The 17,807-nt window shown below is 53.9% G+C and overlaps 1 protein-coding gene across 2 annotated transcripts; it reads right to left on the bottom strand.

Moving 5' to 3' along the window:
* Positions 1–357: 357 nt before the first annotated feature.
* On the bottom strand, positions 358–12,156 carry STC1 (stanniocalcin 1). Of its 2 annotated transcripts, XM_032092166.1 has the most exons (5): positions 12,122–12,156; positions 11,235–11,311; positions 8,508–8,650; positions 7,288–7,499; positions 358–3,868 (listed from the first exon to the last, which is right to left on the bottom strand). In XM_032092166.1, exons 1-5 carry the CDS (start codon positions 12,142–12,144, stop codon positions 3,598–3,600), a joined length of 726 nt encoding a protein of 241 aa, XP_031948057.1. In that variant the 5' UTR covers positions 12,145–12,156; the 3' UTR covers positions 358–3,597. The 2 variants fall into 2 exon arrangements, with proteins under 2 accessions (XP_031948057.1, XP_031948056.1); XM_032092165.1 differs by lacking the exon at positions 12,122–12,156 and having other exon boundaries at positions 11,235–11,430.
* Positions 12,157–17,807: the final 5,651 nt, after the last annotated feature.

Raw genomic sequence — 17,807 nt, 5'->3', positions numbered from 1 at the left:
AATCGGCATTAATCTCCCGCTTTTCCTCTGCTGATTATGAAACTTTATTTTGCTCTTCCACTGGAAATCCGAGCTTTCCTGACGGAAGGGAATGCACATGGAAATCACGGATCCAGGGGTTTTATTTCCCTGCAGTGGCGTTGCAGCTGTGTTCATTAAAAAGTGGTTCTGCCTTAATTAGCAGGCGGAATGAAACGCAATTATCGGGCCGGGCCAGTGCCAAAGGATTTATTAAACAGCCAGAGGAGATGGGAGAGCTCTGATTCTCAATCCAAGGAAAATAATCCAAGGAAAATCCAACATTTTTATCCTGCTGGCGCCACAACCACCAGCCCAATAAAGACTCGGACACCAAAACCCCTTAAATTGGACATTTTATTTCATGGCAGAAGAAAATCCAACGTAGGCTTCATTAGGTTGTGCATCTTTAATTATAAAAATAAGCAAAGAAAATAACTTGCCTCTCTCTCTCCTGGCTATGATATGTCTCAAATAACCTTTAACGAACGCACGGAGCTTTACAAATGTCATTTAAACAATAAATAAGGACATATACCAGATATGCTCACTGCTTATTCCAGTACTCAGCAAGAAAAAAAAAATAAACAACCCAAAACCCACCCCCCTCCAAAAAAAAAAAAACCAAACCAACCCAAACTCTCTCCCTTTTCCCTTTTCTAGGTCTCTTTAAATTATAAATACAAATAACGCAGATTTAGAATGGCACGACAACATCTAAAGTGCAAACAAATCGCGACGAGATTCATGCAAACCGTCCCAGAGAAGCCCCTCCCCGCCCCCGAGAGAAAATCCCCACGTGAGACTAAAAAAATCAAGCATCGGAGATGAACTCCGAGGTGAAATTGCTGGACTTGGTCGTGGGGATCCTTCCCCATCCCAAGGGATCTCTCACACCTCAATCCAAACCGTTCCATCCTTCCCCAGGGGTGGGAAGAGCCTCTCCTGCCTCCAAATCCCCTCTCCCGGGCAGGCAGTGCCCAGCTCAGGTGAGGGGAGGGAGGAGCGTTCCCAAATTCCTTCCTACTCCTTCACAGGGACAAAAGTGGCCTCAAAGCAGCTCAAAAATTGGGAATTGTGGCTCTTTGGGGCACGGCAGAGCCTTGGTTGGATTCCCTGGGAATTCCCTGTGGCACCACAGCAAATCCCGCCAGGGGGAATCATTTTCCCGCTCCTCTTCCCACTCATATTCAGGAGAAAAAGTTTAAATCACTACTGGAAAGGGAAATTTAAGGATGGCACCCCCAAAAAGATGGGATTGGGAGGTCCAAGGCTTCTCCCCGGCCCCAAATCTGCTTTAGGCAACTTCTTTGGGGTTCCAGAGAAACGGGTGGGTGGAGAAGCTGCTTTCCATGAGGAATATCCATCCCCATGGAAGGCAGGGGCTGCCAGGTGTCCTGGGAGAGCTCATGGAAGATTTAGGAATTCCCAGTGGGAGCTCTGGAGCACCGGCAGAGCCTCCCAGGTGGGGTCTGGCCACTGCCCCAAGCCAGGGAAGGAGTTTCTGTGACCAATTCCCAAACAGGAGCAAGGACTGGATGCACAAAGCCCAGCGGAATTCCCTGGCTCCCAACAGCTGTGGGGTGGGAAGTTAGGGATGCGCCCCTGGGATCAATTCCTAAATATAACCCCAAATTCAGGGTCGGGATATTCCAGGAGCTTTTGGCTTTCACCTCTCAGAACTTCTTTGTGTCGGCCTCTCAATCCCTGCCTGATTTAGGAAGGAGCAACTTCGCATCTTCCTTGCCTTGGATGGCTCCGTTCGGAGTATCCCAAAAAAACTTCAGAATTCTGACCCTCCACCAATGTCAGCAACATTTTTTTGCTGCTTCCAATTCTCTGCCAGCACTTTTGGGCTGTGTTTCGTGAAGACAGCAACCTCTGAAACGCTGCCACGGCATCTGGTTTCGATATTTTAGCAGCAGGTTCTGGTTTAAAGGCTTTGTGGTTTTCCAAACAACACGAGAAAATGAAGTTCTATTGCTTCAGGTCTCCGAAAGAAAAGGAGATCCCTCCTTTATCAGCTCTCCAACGAGCCAAGGAAGAGTCACCCACCCTGCAGAGACTCCAGGGGATGGATTTGGGATTGGCCTGGCGGATCCCACACCACAAAGGGGAATTTTTGGCTCACCACAGCCTGGCTATGGGGGAGAGCGGGTTTGGGGTCTCCGAGCTCTGCTCCTCTTCCCAGAGCCCGCTGAGGAGGATGGAGGAAAGGCAGTTCCCAGAGTGCTCATTCCATGTCCTCAGCTTTCCTGCTGGAGCTTGAGAGAATGGAAGGATTTTCCCTGCCTTTCCCCAGAAATCCGAACGGGAGCTTTGCCCTGTGAGATTCCCAAAGTGTCTTGATAATTCCTGAAATTCCCAGCATGGGTCTAAGTGCATCTCCCGGCAGCCCTGCGGAGACAGGACTGACCAGCCTGAACTTGGGTTTTTTTATGGAATTGTCCTCAATTTTAGCTCTGAACGGCTGTTCCTGGCCCTGCAATTCCTGACTGAAACCTTTCCCCTCTTCTTTTCTAAAAAGGCCGCGGAGTAGGACGTGAACTCTGGACTACGACAGAGATGCTGCTCCCAGGAAAAACAAAACGAATCAGGAAAGAGCTGGCTTACAAAACTGAGTTTAGGCAATAAAGTTATTCTGTTCTGCTCCTGTGAAGCAGACTCTGGTGGAGTTTATGTACAGTACAGACAGATTTCAGCACTATTTATACCACAGTTAGAGCAAGGCCTTTAATACTCTAATCTTAAGACAGGCTTTGTTTCTGTTAGGCTTCGTTTAAAGCTTTAGGCAGTTAAATACAGTACAGAGATGTGAGCTTTGAAATACAACGCACGATTATGGGACCTCCTGACCAGCTCCAGCCACAGCCTGGCACCTCTTGCAATGGTGGAACACGTCCCTCTCCTGCTTTTGGGGTTTGTGGGGTGGTTTGAACTCATTTTGCGCCGTGGTGCCAGGTCCTGGCGATTAAAACCATCCAGCGAGTTTGGTAAATCCCGGTTTAAACGTGTTCACAGAGCTCTGCTGGAAGGATCGGGACTAAGGGTGACACTACAGGACCAGGAAGGTGACATTCATGTTCGTCCATGGCCAGCACAGATTCATGACATGAGTTCCACGGATAATTTTAGGATGTGCGAGAGTTTTTAGTGCATCTCTCGTCACCCGCAGGAGAGGAGCAGCTCCTCCCCTCGGTGCCGAATCTCCAGGCCTGGGTGGTGTCAGCACAACAGTTTGGGACAAACCTTGGCCTCCCAAACTTCAGAGTTTGGTGTCCAAAGGCCCAACCAATGCAGGGAGATACTTAAGACGACGACTTTTTGGGATGACTGATTTTTTGTGGGGAAGAGCAGAGACGGAGCCGTTTGGCTGGCGGGAAAGCCGCGACACCGAACACAGACCCATGCAGAAGTTTTGTTCGAGAGGAACGGAAAAGACGAACGAACTAAACGAGCCCGAAGGAACTAAACCCAGCTCCCGGGGGTGAAAATACCGACAGTCCACTGGCTTTGGGTGCAGCACTCTCCTAGAGCAGAGCCCTCAGCTTTGGTCGTGCTCGGCCTCCCCCACCCCTGTCAAGCGCGCTCGGCGGAGCCGCGCTTGGCGTGGGCCGGCGCGGAGCCCTCACCTCGCAGGTTCCTGAGGAGCAGCTTCAGCTTCTGCGGCTCCGAGATCCTCCTGCGCAGGAGGTCGGCGCGGGGGTGGCCCTGAGCGCAGTGGTCGCTCTGCAGCAGGTGGAACAGGCTGGCCATGTTGGGCCCGATCTTCTCCATCAGGCTGTCCTTGATGGTGCTCACGGTCTCGTCGTCGCACTCCAGCAGGCTCCTCACCAGTTTGTTGTAATACCTGCGGCAGAGGGACCCCGTTAGCCCCACGGTGTCACCGAGCCAGGTGACAGAACCGCGAGAATCAGGATTCTTAACTCATCCAGGGCAGATTTGGAGTTGATTTCTGGCGGTGTTGTCATGGAATTTTTAGGGTTGGGAAAAGCCTCCAAGACCAAGCCCAACCTTGCTGTCACTGCATCCAAGCACCTTGGGCGTGGCAGTGCTGTGCCCCTGGTACAGGGAAGGAAAACCATCGCCAAAATTCGGGTTGAATTGCCCCAAAATGAGCAGCTGCCGCAGCTGTGGGAGGTGAGGGAGTGGGCACAGTGGGTTTGGAGTGATCCTGGTGGATCCGGAAGGGAAAAACGAGGAGCTGAGAGATGCAGAAATGGGATAAGGGTGTGTTTGACTCTCTGCTAAACACCAGAGTTCCTGGAGCGTTGGGAAGGGAAATAATTGGTGTTCCTGACAGATCCCTGCCGGGATCCCAGCCTGGCTTGGCCTCTGCTCCGAGCAGAACTGTGTCAGATCCATCCCTGTGGCACCATTCCCCCTTTTCCCTCTCCCTCCTTTCCCTGCACAGCCCTTACAAGCACCAGAAGAGGGAGAAGCAGCTCAGTCCCAGCCTGGCAGATCCACGGATTCCCCTGGGACACATCTTTAGGACACACAATCCACTGTCACTTCCAAGCCCACCACGCATGAAATCCCAAGCAAGGCTTCCCCTGCCCCTCTCCAGCTGCACCTTCCCCTTCCAGCAGCCCTGGGCACAAATTCCTTGTTCCAGGAGCAGCCAGGAAATGGTGCTGCTCTGCATTCCCAGCCCTGCTGAGGATTCCTCCAAGGAAAGCTCCTTCCCGGGGCCCAGCACAGCCCCAGCAGCACGGCTGGGAGAGCACCCAGCACCTCACTGCCCCAGGGAACATCTTCCCAGGGAGAGAAAGTTGGGAAAAAGAGTGGCAGTCCCACGTTTGCTGGGATTTCTGCCTGAAAGGACGTCGGGGAACTTATTTTAAGCACTTTAAGGTCACGGTGACATTTTTCCACAGGAGCAGAGAGGAGAATAACCTGCAGGTGGAGGAGGGGAAGGAAGAGGGAAATGAGAGTTCCCATTCAAAGTCCTTTCCCAACTCTCAGCTCTGCCCTTTGGAGCAGCCAGGGGAGGTCAGGTGAGGTCAAAGTCTGAGCTGCACAAAAGGACCAGGCTCTGGCTCGCTGTGAGCCTGGCTCAGCAGGGCTGGGAGCGAGGTCTGAAGGGCTGATGAGCAAAGCTGAGCCAGCCACACACCCAGCTTAAACCAGGGCCAGACACAGAGCCCATCCAGCCCCGCGGTTTCCAGGCTGGAGCTGCACTCGGACACTTTCCCAGAGCCCGCCGGGAGCTGGGCTGTGACCAGAGCTTTTCCTCCCCTGCTGCTCCAGCCCCGAGATTAAATCACAGGAAGATGCAATGACCTTTAACTACTTCCCCTCAGGCCCAGGCCAAGTGACACATTCTGATCCCGCAGCTCTGCTGGGCCAGGGGCTGGGAAAGCAGGATGCTTCAGGAGCCCACTGTAAACTGGGAGCTGGGAAAGCAGGATGCTTCGGGAGCCCTCAGCATAAACTGGGATCTGGGAAAGCAGGATGCTTTGGGAGCCCTCAGTGTAAACTGGGAGCTGGGAAAGCAGGATGCTTCAGGAGCCCTCAGTGTAAACTGGGAGCTGGGAAAGCAGGATGCTTCAGGAGCCCTCAGTGTAAACTGGGAGCTGGGAAAGCAGGATGCTTCAGGAGCCCTCTGTAAACCAGGATCTGGGAAAGCAGGATGCTTCGGGAGCCCTCAACTCAGAGCTGGGAAAGCAGGATGCTTTGGGAGCCCTCAGCTTGGAGCTGGGAAATCCTGCTGCCTTTGTTCCTCACCGTGTCACAATATCCTCTGCCTCGGGCCGGGGGAGGAGTTCCCCCGCCTTGGGACAGAGCTCCAGGGCTTGGTCCTCTCAGAGGAGCATCCCCAGCACTGCCCGGGCGTCCCCATGTCCCCCTCCGAGGCTGTTTCACTCCACAATCCATCAGTTCAACCCGGGAATGTCACAGAGCTGCCTGCTCCTCTCCCAATCCTCTTCCCAATTTCCTTGGGGGAAGAGGCAAAAGACACACAGGTTTCATTTTTACCTCCCCCCAGTATAATTTTGCCTTCCCACAGGTGCCCTTTGCTGGATAGACAAGAAAAAATTTCTCCGTCTACAGCAGAGTTTTCTGCAACAGGAAATGGATTTCCATGATCCTTGTGGGTCCCTTTCAGCTCTGGATATTCTGGGATTCTTGGAATAAATTTCTGCTGGTTGATACAACATAAAATATATTTAGCACCCGCACACCTGTCCCGGGACAGGTCTGGAGGTCTGGGATGCTTCTGGATCCAGTCAAAGCCATCCCAGAGGAACCGAGGCTTTGGCCACAGCCAACCCCAGTCCCAGAGCAGCCGGCTCTGTTTGCACTCCAGTCCTGGAGCTTATTTACTCCAACTGCTCCAAAAGGTCCCTTTTATCCCAATCACAAGACTCAGCACTGATTGTTCCAGGATTTGGAGGAAGAAATCCCTGCCCTTGCAGCGTGACTGCGCAGACTGCGGCAGCTCCTGAAGCCTCCGTGTCCCCTTGTCCTTGGAGGACGGGGACAGGGCAGTCCCTGCTCAGAGCAAGGTGCCAGGCAGCAGCGTGACATCCCTGTCCCTGCAGGCAGGAGGAACAGGAGACAGCCCCAAACCAGACCAGGGAGAGCCCCAGAAATGAGAAACACAGGATGGTGGCACAGCGGGGTTATACAGGGTCGGCTTTGCTGGTTCCTTTGGCTCTTCCTGGGTTTTTGTAGCAGTTTGGTGACTTGGAGGACAAGGACTCATTTTCCAGGTGCCACATAAATGCCAGGAAGGGCATGGCTGTGGTGTGGGAATGAGGTGGCAATGGATGGAGAAGGCCAGGCTGGACAGAGCTCTGAGCAAGCTGGGACAGTGGGAGGTGTCCCTGTCCTTGGCAGGGGTGGGATGAGATGGGGTTTAAGGTCCCTTCTGACCCAACCCATTCCATGATTCCATGGTTCTCTGAGCGGCTCTGAAGTGCTCAATGTGCCAGAGATGCTGAATTAATCAACCTGATTTGGGATCATTGACCATCGTACTGCACTCAGACCACAAAAATTAACATTTAAACAAACTCCAGGCTTTGGAGTAAGGGATGTGTGGTTCATTTAATGACCCTCCTCTGGAGATGCTTTTAAATGTATTTCCCCAAAAGAGAAATTAATGTATTTCCCCAAAAGAGAAGGGAAAATGATGCTAAACTGAGCAGGGTTTGAAGAGGCAGAGCGCTTTACTGGGCAAAGCTGTTTTAGGACCTCAGCCCCTCTCCTTCCTGCCTCTGCGACTCCCATTCCCGATATTCCAAGGAAAGCCCCACGTACCGGTTCGAGAACTGGTTTGGGAGCTGCACCACCTCGGTGATGGCCTCGGGGTTGCGTTTGGCGATGCCGCACATGTCCAGCTTGCTGTAGCACTCCTCCTGCACCTCGGAGATCATCCTCTGGAACGTGGAGCACCTGCGGATGGCCAGGAACACCTTGGACGTCACCCCGTTGGCGATGCACTTCAGGCTTTCCTTCACAAAAGCTTTTCCCTGCAAACAGAAGGAAAAACACCTCAAACTGCACCGGAATTCCAGGGAATCCAACAGCAGGGGAATTCAGTTATGGATACTCCACCAGGTCTGGCTGTGTTAATTACCCTCCTGTAATTACAGGGAGTCCCTTCCCAGCACGGCAGGAAACGGGACTTGAATTTCCCAATTACTGCAGAGCTCTCTCCCAGAGCAGTTGGGATGCACCGAGCTCCTATTCCCAAAAGATTTAGGCAGTGGGAATCTTCGACCCGGGAATGCCAGGACCAGGGATGGGCCAGTTCTGCCCCACCGATCGATTTAACATCAATTTAATGCCAGTGCTTTAACACATCTGCTTCCGACCTCGAGAGCCTTTATGAGCTTTTAAATTTCTCCTTGGGTTCGGGAGCACAGGGAACAAGGAGCTGTGCGAATTTTGGGAGGAAGGCACAGAGGAAAAGGGCTCTGGCAGGGCACAGCCCTCCAGTATGATCCCGTTTATTCTCCCCGCAGCCCCGGAGAGGCCGATCTGGCCGCGTGTTCCCGGACCCAAACGCTTCCAGCTCCCAGCCCAGCCCTGCGCCAGGTCACACAGGCAGGAGATTTATTTTGTCAGGACAACGTTTCTATTTCCTCCTGGAGAGGAAACCTCGCTCTCCGCCCCACAGAACCCTCCTTGCCAAGTCCTCACACGGAGCAGGGAGCGGGTGGAAAAAGAGCCCTGGAGGATGCGTTTGGAGCCAAAAATGGGGGCTGAGCGGAGCAGCTGAGCAGCAGGAAGGGCTGCAGGGAGGGAAGGGTTAATCCTGCCCAAAGCACAGTTTAAATTAAGGCAGGCATTGAGCGGAGCGCTTAGCACGTGCTTTAGAACCCGCAGGGCTCGGCGGGGGCATGAAAAGACGGCTCCGATTTATTCTCGGCCGGGTTTTATTCCTGGCCGGGTTTGATTCTGGCCGGGTTTTATTCTCGGCCGGGTTTTATTCTGGGCCGGGTTTTATTCCTGTCCCCTTTGTGCCCGGGCTGTACCTGAGTGTCGAATTTAGCAGCGCTGTAGAGGAAGGACTTGCAGATGTCGTACATCCCGTCCGTGTCGCACGTGGAGTTCTCCAGGCAGGCGAAGGCGCCGCAGCCCACCTGGAGCGCGCTGTTGAGGCACCGAACCACCTCGGCTGCGGGGAGAGAGGCACGGGAATGTCAGCACATGGATACGGATCCCAGCTCGCAGCCAAATCTTTCTGGGAAAGGCAGGCTGGGCTCAGACGAGCTGGAGGAGGGTGAGGCAGAGAGGGCAAAGGCGCTGCCCAAGGGAAGATGTTCCAAAATCTGCCATGGAGCCGGGCTGGGAGAGCTGGGGGTGTTCACCTGGAGAAGAGAAGGCTCCAGGGAGAGCTCAGAGCCCCTTGCAGGGCCTAAAAGCGGATTGTAAAAAAGTGGGAGAGCGACTTTTTCTACACACAGTGATAGAATAACTGGGAATGGTTTTAGGCTAAAAAAGGAGAGATTTAGGTTCGATATTAGGGAGAAATTCTTTACTTGGAGGGCAGTGAGGCCCTGGCACAGGGTGCCCAGAGAGGCTGGGGATTCCTCATCCCTGGAAGTGTCCAAGGCCAGGTTGGAGCAGCCTGGGGTAGTGGAAGGTGTCCCTGCCCATGGCAGGGGTGGGATGGGACGGGATGAGCTTTAAAGTCCCTTCCAGCCCAAACCATTCCAGGATTCTATAATTCCACAATCCCAGGATTCTACAACTCCGGTATTCTCTGAACTGAAGACACAACCAGCACCCCAAGGAACAGAAACTCCCACTACCAAACCCCACGAGGGTCACTCATGGGCGAAAAGAGGCAACACCTGAGAGTCCTTGCTCAGATGGAGACCCAAATGTCCATCACAACCCAGTTCGGACTGCAGGCATCTACATCTTTATCCCAACTCCCTCTAAAGGAGGAGGAGGGATGAGGATGGGCCCATGGAAAGCTCTGGGTGCTGAGGTCTTTGTCCAACAGGAGCAGCCTGGCAGCACCTGGCTCACAAAACCATTCCGAAAATGAGACTGAAGTGATGGCAAATGCCAACAAGTTGCAGGAAATTGCATTTCTTTTGAGGTATTTGTGCCTTTCTAAAAAGCCTGAATTACCTGCAAATGAGATTTTAGCTTGGGAGTCAATTCTCAGTACTCCAAAGGTCTCGATTCAGCAGCTTGGTGCTAAAACTGCCCCCGGAGTAGCCAGAAAAGGTCATTTTTGCTGTAGATTCGGGAGATTTCGGCAGAGAAAGTTCAGGTAATGGAGCTGCCGGGGGTAATGAAAAGCCCGGAGGCAGCGGTTGGTCTGAGCACGAGGGGTATCCATGTCATCCCGGCTTTCTCCGAGCAGATCCAGAGCATTTTAACAATGAATCAGCAGAATTGCCACATGATTGCCCTGAAATTAGCCGGGATTAACCTTTCAGGCTGAGCCGAACATCTGTCCCCTCCCGTGCCTGGGCAAGGCACGTTCATTGCTTGTGCAGCTCATATTACCAGACATTCTCGGGGAAGAAATGCAAACCCGGGGTCCCCCCTCCAGCCCCGAGCTGTGGGAAAAGCCAGGCTTTACTGGGAGAGAGCCCACCTTACCCAGAGCCGAGCTGTACCTTCAAGATAATACAACCGGGATTTTTCCCGAAAAAAAGGAGAAATAATATTAAAAAAAATTTTTTTTAAAAATCACCCAGTTAACCCCTCGTCGTTCCGCGCTCTTGCTGACGTGCCTGAAGGGAGGAATATTTGGTAATTCATCCCCTCCCCGCTTCGCAACCTCCCCGCAGCACGAGCCAGCCCCGTAATTAGCTTTCCACAGGTTCAAATTAGAACTTCGCTCGCAGCAGGCTCAGCGTGCGCGGAGCTTTTATTGTTTTAGGCACGGTGCGAGAGGGAGACCCCACGTTTCTATAGCAACCCAATACAAAAGCAAAGCGAGCGAACACCCCGCTCCAGCGCTGCAGAGCCTTGCGGATCTAAAATAAGGCAGCTGTTAATGAGCTCCAAAGCAGAGCCTTCCTCTCTTTGCAGCGCGCCTTAAGGCAGGTTTTTAATTCCCATTGTTCCAGACAATGTCTCCAAGTTATCTCAGCGGCAAAGTCGCGACATCCAGCGCTGACCCGCCAGCTTTTTTTTTTTTTTTTTTTCTCTCCGCTGTGGAAGCGAGTTTGTTAAATGTCACAAATGTATTTTTCTGTCCCAGCTGACCGACAGCGATCGGTTTGTGACAATCGCAGCGAGCAGGGGACAGTTTCTAGGTTACTGCATTCTTCCAAGTGGCGGCTCTGGCTGCCCCTCTCGGAGCAGACAGATGTTCGCAGAACAATGGCTCAGTCCCAGCGCCGCGCATTTTATCAACTTCCTAAAAAGCAAGGGATTTAACACCAAAGTAGCGCTGCGATCGGGGGAGGGAGAGGGAGGCATGCAAGCAGGGAAATAAAAATGATTAAAAGTGCCCGGAACTCATCGAGGAGCTGGGGGAGGAGGGGAGAGCCGGGACTGCATCCCCACAGCGCTTCCCTGCCCCAGCTCCTACAGGAGATTCCTGCTCCAGCTCTGCACCAGCAGCTCCTGCCAGCCCTGAAAGGAACATTTGTGCTGCCAGCCGGTAAGTTTATAAGGGAAAAAACAAGGAAAAAAAAAATGAAAAAGAAGAAGAAAAATCAGCAGCAGAGAAATCGGAGACAGTTTAAGGCATCGGGGCTCCGGCTCCGAGCCCTCCTCGCTGGCGTTACCTGAGTTCTGGGCTGCCACCCGCGCTTTCCTGGGGCTCACAGAGTCATTCTGCTCAGCTTCGTAGGATGCGGATGCACTGATCAGCAGCAGCAGGAGAAAACCAGACTTTAGGAGCATTCTCTGACAAGTTTCCGCTAAGTGTGGGGTTGGGTTGGGTTTGGATTTTTTTTTTCTTTTTTTGGGTGGCTTGGGTTTTCCCCCCCCCTCTTTTTTTTTTTTTTTCCCTTTTTTTTTTTTTTTTTTTTTTTTTTTTTTTTTTTTTTTTGGGATGTGTGCGCCTCTCCTCTTCCACTCCGGCTTGAGCGAAGATGTGGAGCTGGATACGCGCTCGCTGGGAGGGAGGGAGGGAGGGAGAGAGGGAGGATCCTGGCGAGCCCGGGGATGAGCGCAGGGATGTGCGGAGGATCCGGGTGGCCTCTCTGGCTCCTGCTCGCTGGGGGACCGCGAGCAGCGAGGGTTTTATAGCCGCCCTTATCGGTCCCCCCCGGGCTGCGGAGCCAATCGGCGGCGCTGGGCAGAGCCAGGGGAGGACTGGACTCATTCAAGCCCCACAAAACTGCAACTTCACAGGAAGGATATTTTCCAGCCCATTAAAAAGTACCTGCCAAACAACAATGACCGAAAAGTTCATCCTTGGAGGAGCGGTGGGAAAGGGAGGGGAGGGGGGGAGGCTTCCTATGGATGATGGAGCTCGAGGAAACGACAGCGCCGTCCTGAAGCTCCTCCACCCCACAAGAAAATCACCTGCCCTTTGGGAAAAGCTGCTCCCCATCCGTCCGGGAGCGATCCCGGGGTCAGGGCGGCTCGGGAGGGGGAAGGGGCGGCTCTAGGGGGGGCTCGGGATGGAGCTGGCAGGGATCCCTCTCGCTCCTGCCCCGGCGCTCACCTTTCCCTGCGTTCCCTGTTCATCGCCTCCCTCCTGCCCCGGCACGTGTGAGCCCCGGGACTCATCCCTGCCCCTCACGTAGGCACATGCAAATCCCCTCCCTGCCCCGAACCTCGCCGGCTGCCTCCTTATCTCCCCTCACCTGCACGATTCCCTCCATAAAATCAGGAATTCAAACCTCAGCCTCGCTTTTGCTGCGTCCCCAAACCCAGTTTTTAGGTGTTTCGTGGTTTTCCTCATTCCCCCTCTCCCTGCTCCAAACTCAATCCTGTTTTTCAGATTTCATAACGGGAGGAGGCACCCTAATGCCTGATTTAATCTCGGTTTTAATGGGCACGTAACGAGGATTAACACGCCGGAGAACTGATTGTCCCGGATCCCAGAGACAATTTCAAGCTCTGGGTGTTTCAGGGATGAAAGAAGAGCAGGGCTGTTCAGCCTTCGAGCTGAAAGGAAATGGGGAAAGGTGCGCGGAGAAAGATTTCCAGAGAAAAAGTTACAAGTTCCTGCAGCTCGGAATAAACCCGAGGATTTAGAGATCAGGTCTGGCTGATCTGAGCTGAGCTACTTCAGATCCTGAGCATGTTTGGGGCTCCCTCTGCCAGCCCCAGGATCTTTTCTGGGAAGGGAAGGGCTCTCAGCTCGGTGGTGCCAGGCAAGGAAATGCAGCTTGGATGGATCCGTGGATCCACCCAGGTACAGAATTCCCATTTGGCGAACGATTCCACAGATCCCACTCAAGTGGAGGTGCAAACCCCTCACTTTGGGGCATTTGTTCGGGTTCGTGGCAGCGGGATTTAAAAGGCGATAAGGAAGAATTTAAAGAGGAGCAGAGGAGGCTCTTCCCACGGAGCTCCAGAAGCTGTGCCCACTGATTTTCCTCATTCCTGCCTTCTTTTCCCTGGGAAAACGGGGCCACTCTGGATCCTGCCCATCCCTGTCTCTGATCTCTCCCAGGAAGGCGCTGCCAGCCCAGTTTGGGCAGCGCTGCCCCATTCCCGGTGCTGTCGGCTCCCTTTGGAATGGGAACAGGAGCGAGGCTGTGCTCCTGCCTGGGGTCACAGGAACAGCTGTGCCAGATGTTCCAAGAGCGCTCCAAAAGCCCTGAAACAGGAGGGTTTCGGGTTTCGGGTTTCGGCTCCGGTTTGGGACACGGAGCCAAATTCATTAAATAAAGAAAAAAAAAAAAATCAAGAAAAAGAAGCAGCAGCCCCGCAAAGTGTTGTGGTTTCTCCACTTCAGAGCCCCGGTCCAGTTTGGAAGCAAGAATAATCCCAGAGGGTTTGATCCTGATTAAATCAAAAGCAACTCTGGCAGCGACTTCAATGGGGGATGAATCACGGCTGCAGCGCCGTCCTCTCCGGAGGGGAAGCGTTGCATTTTCCACACAATTGGATTGCAAACTCCCAGCGCCATCCCTCCACCCCTTCACCCCCAAGGTGAACATTCCCACTTGGCTTTTTCGGCTTTTCCAGCTGCGCTTTGAGGAGGCTGCACACCCAGGCAGGTTGTGCTGGCCCTCCGAGCACGTCCACATCCAGCTGGGAATCCAAGCGCAGGGAGGAATTAACACCAAGTTAATTATTCCAGCACGTTTTCTGTTCTTTCTCGGGCCATTTTTCCAGGGATTTGCTCCGTCAGGGCCATATTTGGTGTTTGTACCTGCTGCGTATTTTAACCACAGGCAGCAGAAGCAGGAGGTTGGTGAGGCTCAGTTTGGGGTCACGGGCACAGTGACCCCGTGAGGGGTGTAGGACCAGGACACAAATATCAAAACACCTGGAAAACCCTATGGAGGCTCCAAAAAGACCCTGTGGAGGCAGAACTTTTATTATTTTGCTTTAGAAGAGTGGGGGGATGATCTCAGGGGTGAGGGACCCGCTCTGAGCCGCTGTCAGATTTGGCAGGGGACTCGTACAAGCAAATTTCTCGGAGTCCTGCAGCACCAGAGCACATTTGCTTTATTTCTTTTACATATCGAAGGCAGCAAGGGCTCGAAATTCCCTGGAAACTTCCATTCTGGCCTCGCTGTGGGATTTCCGAGGAGTCTGGTGGCAGAGGAGCTTGGCTTCAATCCTGTACCAGGTTTTAAAGGGAAAAAGGAACAGCCAGGTGGAATCACTGCCCCAAAAGCAGTGGTTTGCCCATTCCAGGGCCATGCCCTTAAAACTGTTGTTGGAAGGCTTAGGGATGCAAGAACTCCCATTATTGGATAAGGTTTTCCCTAAAAACCTTCCCCCTCCTGCTCTACAGCCTTGGGAGCTCATAAAAAACCTCCAAAAAACCCCAAAATCAAAAGTTTCCCTGTTTGTTCCTAAAAGCTTGGCACAACGTGCTGGAAGATTTTCCCCGTGGCTTCCCTTACAGGTGAAATGCTGGAGGGTTTCTTTTCCTGGCGGGATCAGCAGAAAGAGAAAAAAGAAAGGCACTGTTAGCCCTGGGAGAATCATCCCCTCCTTCCCATTCCCAGGCAGCAGACCCTATTAAATTGCACAGCCCGGCCTTTTGTGTCGCTGCTCCTCTGTTCCCAAGGTGTTAAGATTTTTATCCAACCTCACTCAAAAAAAAAAAAAAAAAAAAAAAAAAAAAAAAAGAAGAAAAAAAAATCGAGGGGGAGGAGAAAAGAAACGCGGAAAAAGAGAAAAGGGGACCCAAGTCAGAGACCCCCCCGCGTTCTGCTCAGCTGCTCCTGGCTGGGACCCGCTGCGAGGGCGACCCCGCTTCCCTCCCATTGTGTAACTGGATCCCTTCCCACCTTTATCCCCCTTTTCCCAGCCGGGACCGCTCCGCTCCCTGCGCTCCGGAGGGACGTGAGCAACTGCAGCACCTCGGGAGCGAGCGGCGCTGCGCTGCCCGGCCGTGCACGTCCTGCCCGGCTGCGAACCACCATTCCCTGATCCCTCCCTTCCCAGAAAACCACCATTCCCTGATCCCTCCCTTCCCAGCGAGCCACCATTCCCTGATCCCTCCCTTCCCAGAAAACCAGCATTCCCTGATCCCTCCCTTCCCAGCGAACCACCATTCCCTGATCCCTCCCTTCCCAGAAAACCAGCATTCCCTGATCCCTCCCTTCCCAGCGAACCAACATTCCCTGATCCCTCCCTTCCCAGAAAACCAGCATTCCCTGATCCCTCCCTTCCCAGCGAACCAACATTCCCTGATCCCTCCATTCCCAGAAAACCACCATTCCCTGATCCCTCCCTTCCCAGAAAACCAGCATTCCCTGATCCCTCCCTTCCCAGCGAACCAACATTCCTGGATCCCTCCCTTCCCAGAAAACCACCATTCCCTGATCCCTCCCTTCCCAGAAAACCACCATTGATCCCTCCCTTCCCAGCGAACCAGCATTCCTGGATCCCTCCCTTCCCAGAAAACCACCATTCCCTGATCCCTCCCTTCCCAGCGAACCAGCATTCCCTGATCCCTCCTAGCGATCCGCCCTGCCCGGCTGCTTCCCAGCGAACCATCATCATTCCCTAATCCTTCCCAGCAAACCAACATTCCCGGCTCCTTCCCTTCCCAGAGAACCAACATTCCCGGCCCCTTCCCTTCCCAGAGAACCAACATTCCCGCCTCCTTCCCAGCTCCCCGAGCTCCCCTCGCCGCCCCTGCTCCGCCGACACCTCGGCACCCCCGGCCGGGCTCACCCCACCCTTCCCCGGCGGCTCCCGGCACCGCAAAGGGGCGGCACGGGACCCCAAAGGGGACTCGGGGTGTCACGGGATGGTTTGGCCGGGAAGAGACCTCAAGGATCATCCCGTTCCACCGCCCTCCACCAGCCCAGGCTGCTCCAAGTCCCCTCCAGCCTTGCCAGGGATGGGGAATCCACAACTTCTCCGGGCTTGCATGGAGCAGGACCCGTGCCCAGCAGGGCGAGGCGATTCCTCCTCATTGTGATTTTAAGGTGTTCCCAACCTCCTGGGACGCACTCCAGGATTTTCAGGGATCAAACCTGGCTGTGTGGAGGCCCTGGCCTGCGGCCAGCCGCCCTCGCAGCCCGCTGGACCAGCTCCCCGGCAGGTGCACATTAAGCCCGACCACGGAATTCCATCCCCTCCTCCCTCCCCGCCATGGCTCCGGCGCGTCCCCGCACGCTGCCGGGATGCGATTCCTCATCCCGGGGCTGGGAACCGGCGGCAGCTGCAATCACCCCGACAGGAGAAAAGCAAAGTAAGGGAGAGGCCGAGCAGAACCTTTAATTTGCTCAGCCCGGGTGAGTAACCCCGGCTGCACCGGGGCAGCGGTGTCAGAACTTGTTCCAGCGGCAGGATGCAATTTAGGAGTTACCTGGGAGTCTGCCCCGGCAGAGCCACTTGGATCTGGCTACAGGCGCCACAAACCTGGAGCAAAAAAATTATTAAAAGGGATTTAATATCTCAGCTTTAGGCGCAGGAAGTCAGGGTGGGTTTAATTGTGGCTGCGGTGAAGCTGCAATTGTTCAGTGCCCAGTAGAAGGTGGCGATTATCGGCAGGACGAGGGGAAACGGCCTCAGGCCGGGCATGGGGAGGGTCAGGCTGGACACCAGTGGGAATTTCTGCACGGAAAGGGTTAAATATAGCCCAGGGAGGTTTGGAGTCCCCATCCCTGGAGGTGTCCAAGGACGTGGCACTCAGGGCTCTGGGCTGGATCAGCCACAGCTTGGACTCGATGATCCTGGAGGGCTTTTCCAGCCTCAGCGATTCCATGAACTTTTGTCTTCTGCTGTGCTCGAGTGAACTGGCAACACAAACGAAGGCAAAGAAAAGGATTTCTTTATTATTGCCATTGATTGTCTTCACACAATTTAATTTTCTTTAAATAACAGGAATCCCTTGTTTCAGTCTCTTTCCACCGGGCTTGTTCTGCATCTTGTAGCTGCAGTGCCTGATGGAAAGTGATTGCTAATAATAACCTGGAATTCCTCCTAATCCCGGGCTGGAAATCCCACGGCCTGTTCCGATGGGATTTTGATTCAAACCAAATGTGCCTCATGGAGGAGACGCATCAGGAACTTTCAGCACTCGGCTCCTGCTACCTCAGCACTGCAAACGCTCCTCTGAGGAGGGGGAAGATCTTCCAAAGGCACTGCTGGAAGCTTCACTCCACGCTGAGCAAGCGTGGGGATCGCAGGCTTGGACTGGGTTTGTCCCTGGGAAATGGAGCCAGAGGGTTTTTAATCCTTCCCTGCAGCAGGTGGAGGTGCCAGCCCCATTTCCTGCCCCATTCCAGTCCCAGTCCCAGCCCCATTTCCTGCCCCATTCCCAACCCCAGCCCCAGTCCCTGCCCCAGCCCCATTCCCTGTCCCATTCCCAGCCCCATTCCCAGCCCCAGTCCCCTTCCCAGCCCCATTCCCTGCCATCCCCATACCCAACCCCATTTCCTGCCCCAAGGCAGCATCCAAGGGGAGGAACAGCACCAGGACGTGGCCTGTGGAGGTGGGGAAGTGGCATTTCCAGAGGGAAAGAGTCTTTGGAGGTCACCCCACAGCCCGCTGAGGATTTTGGGGACAGAACTCCGGGATTTGCTCACAGGGACAGAGCTGCTCACCTGAAGGAAAAGCAGGAAAAAAGGATGAAGAGAGGGAGGAAGGCCCCCAGAATCCCAGAGTGAAAGGGGTGTTAAATATAGGAGAGAGCTGCCCAGGGAGGTTTGGAGTGAAACTCCCGTCCCACTGCCTTCCCAGCAGCTCCAAAATCTCCAGCAAGC

This window comes from Corvus moneduloides, chromosome 27, assembly GCF_009650955.1.
Source record: "Corvus moneduloides isolate bCorMon1 chromosome 27, bCorMon1.pri, whole genome shotgun sequence".
Lineage (NCBI taxonomy): Eukaryota > Metazoa > Chordata > Aves > Passeriformes > Corvidae > Corvus > Corvus moneduloides.
Note: the sequence above shows the minus strand (reverse complement) of the source record. Positions and strands in the feature narration are given on the sequence as shown.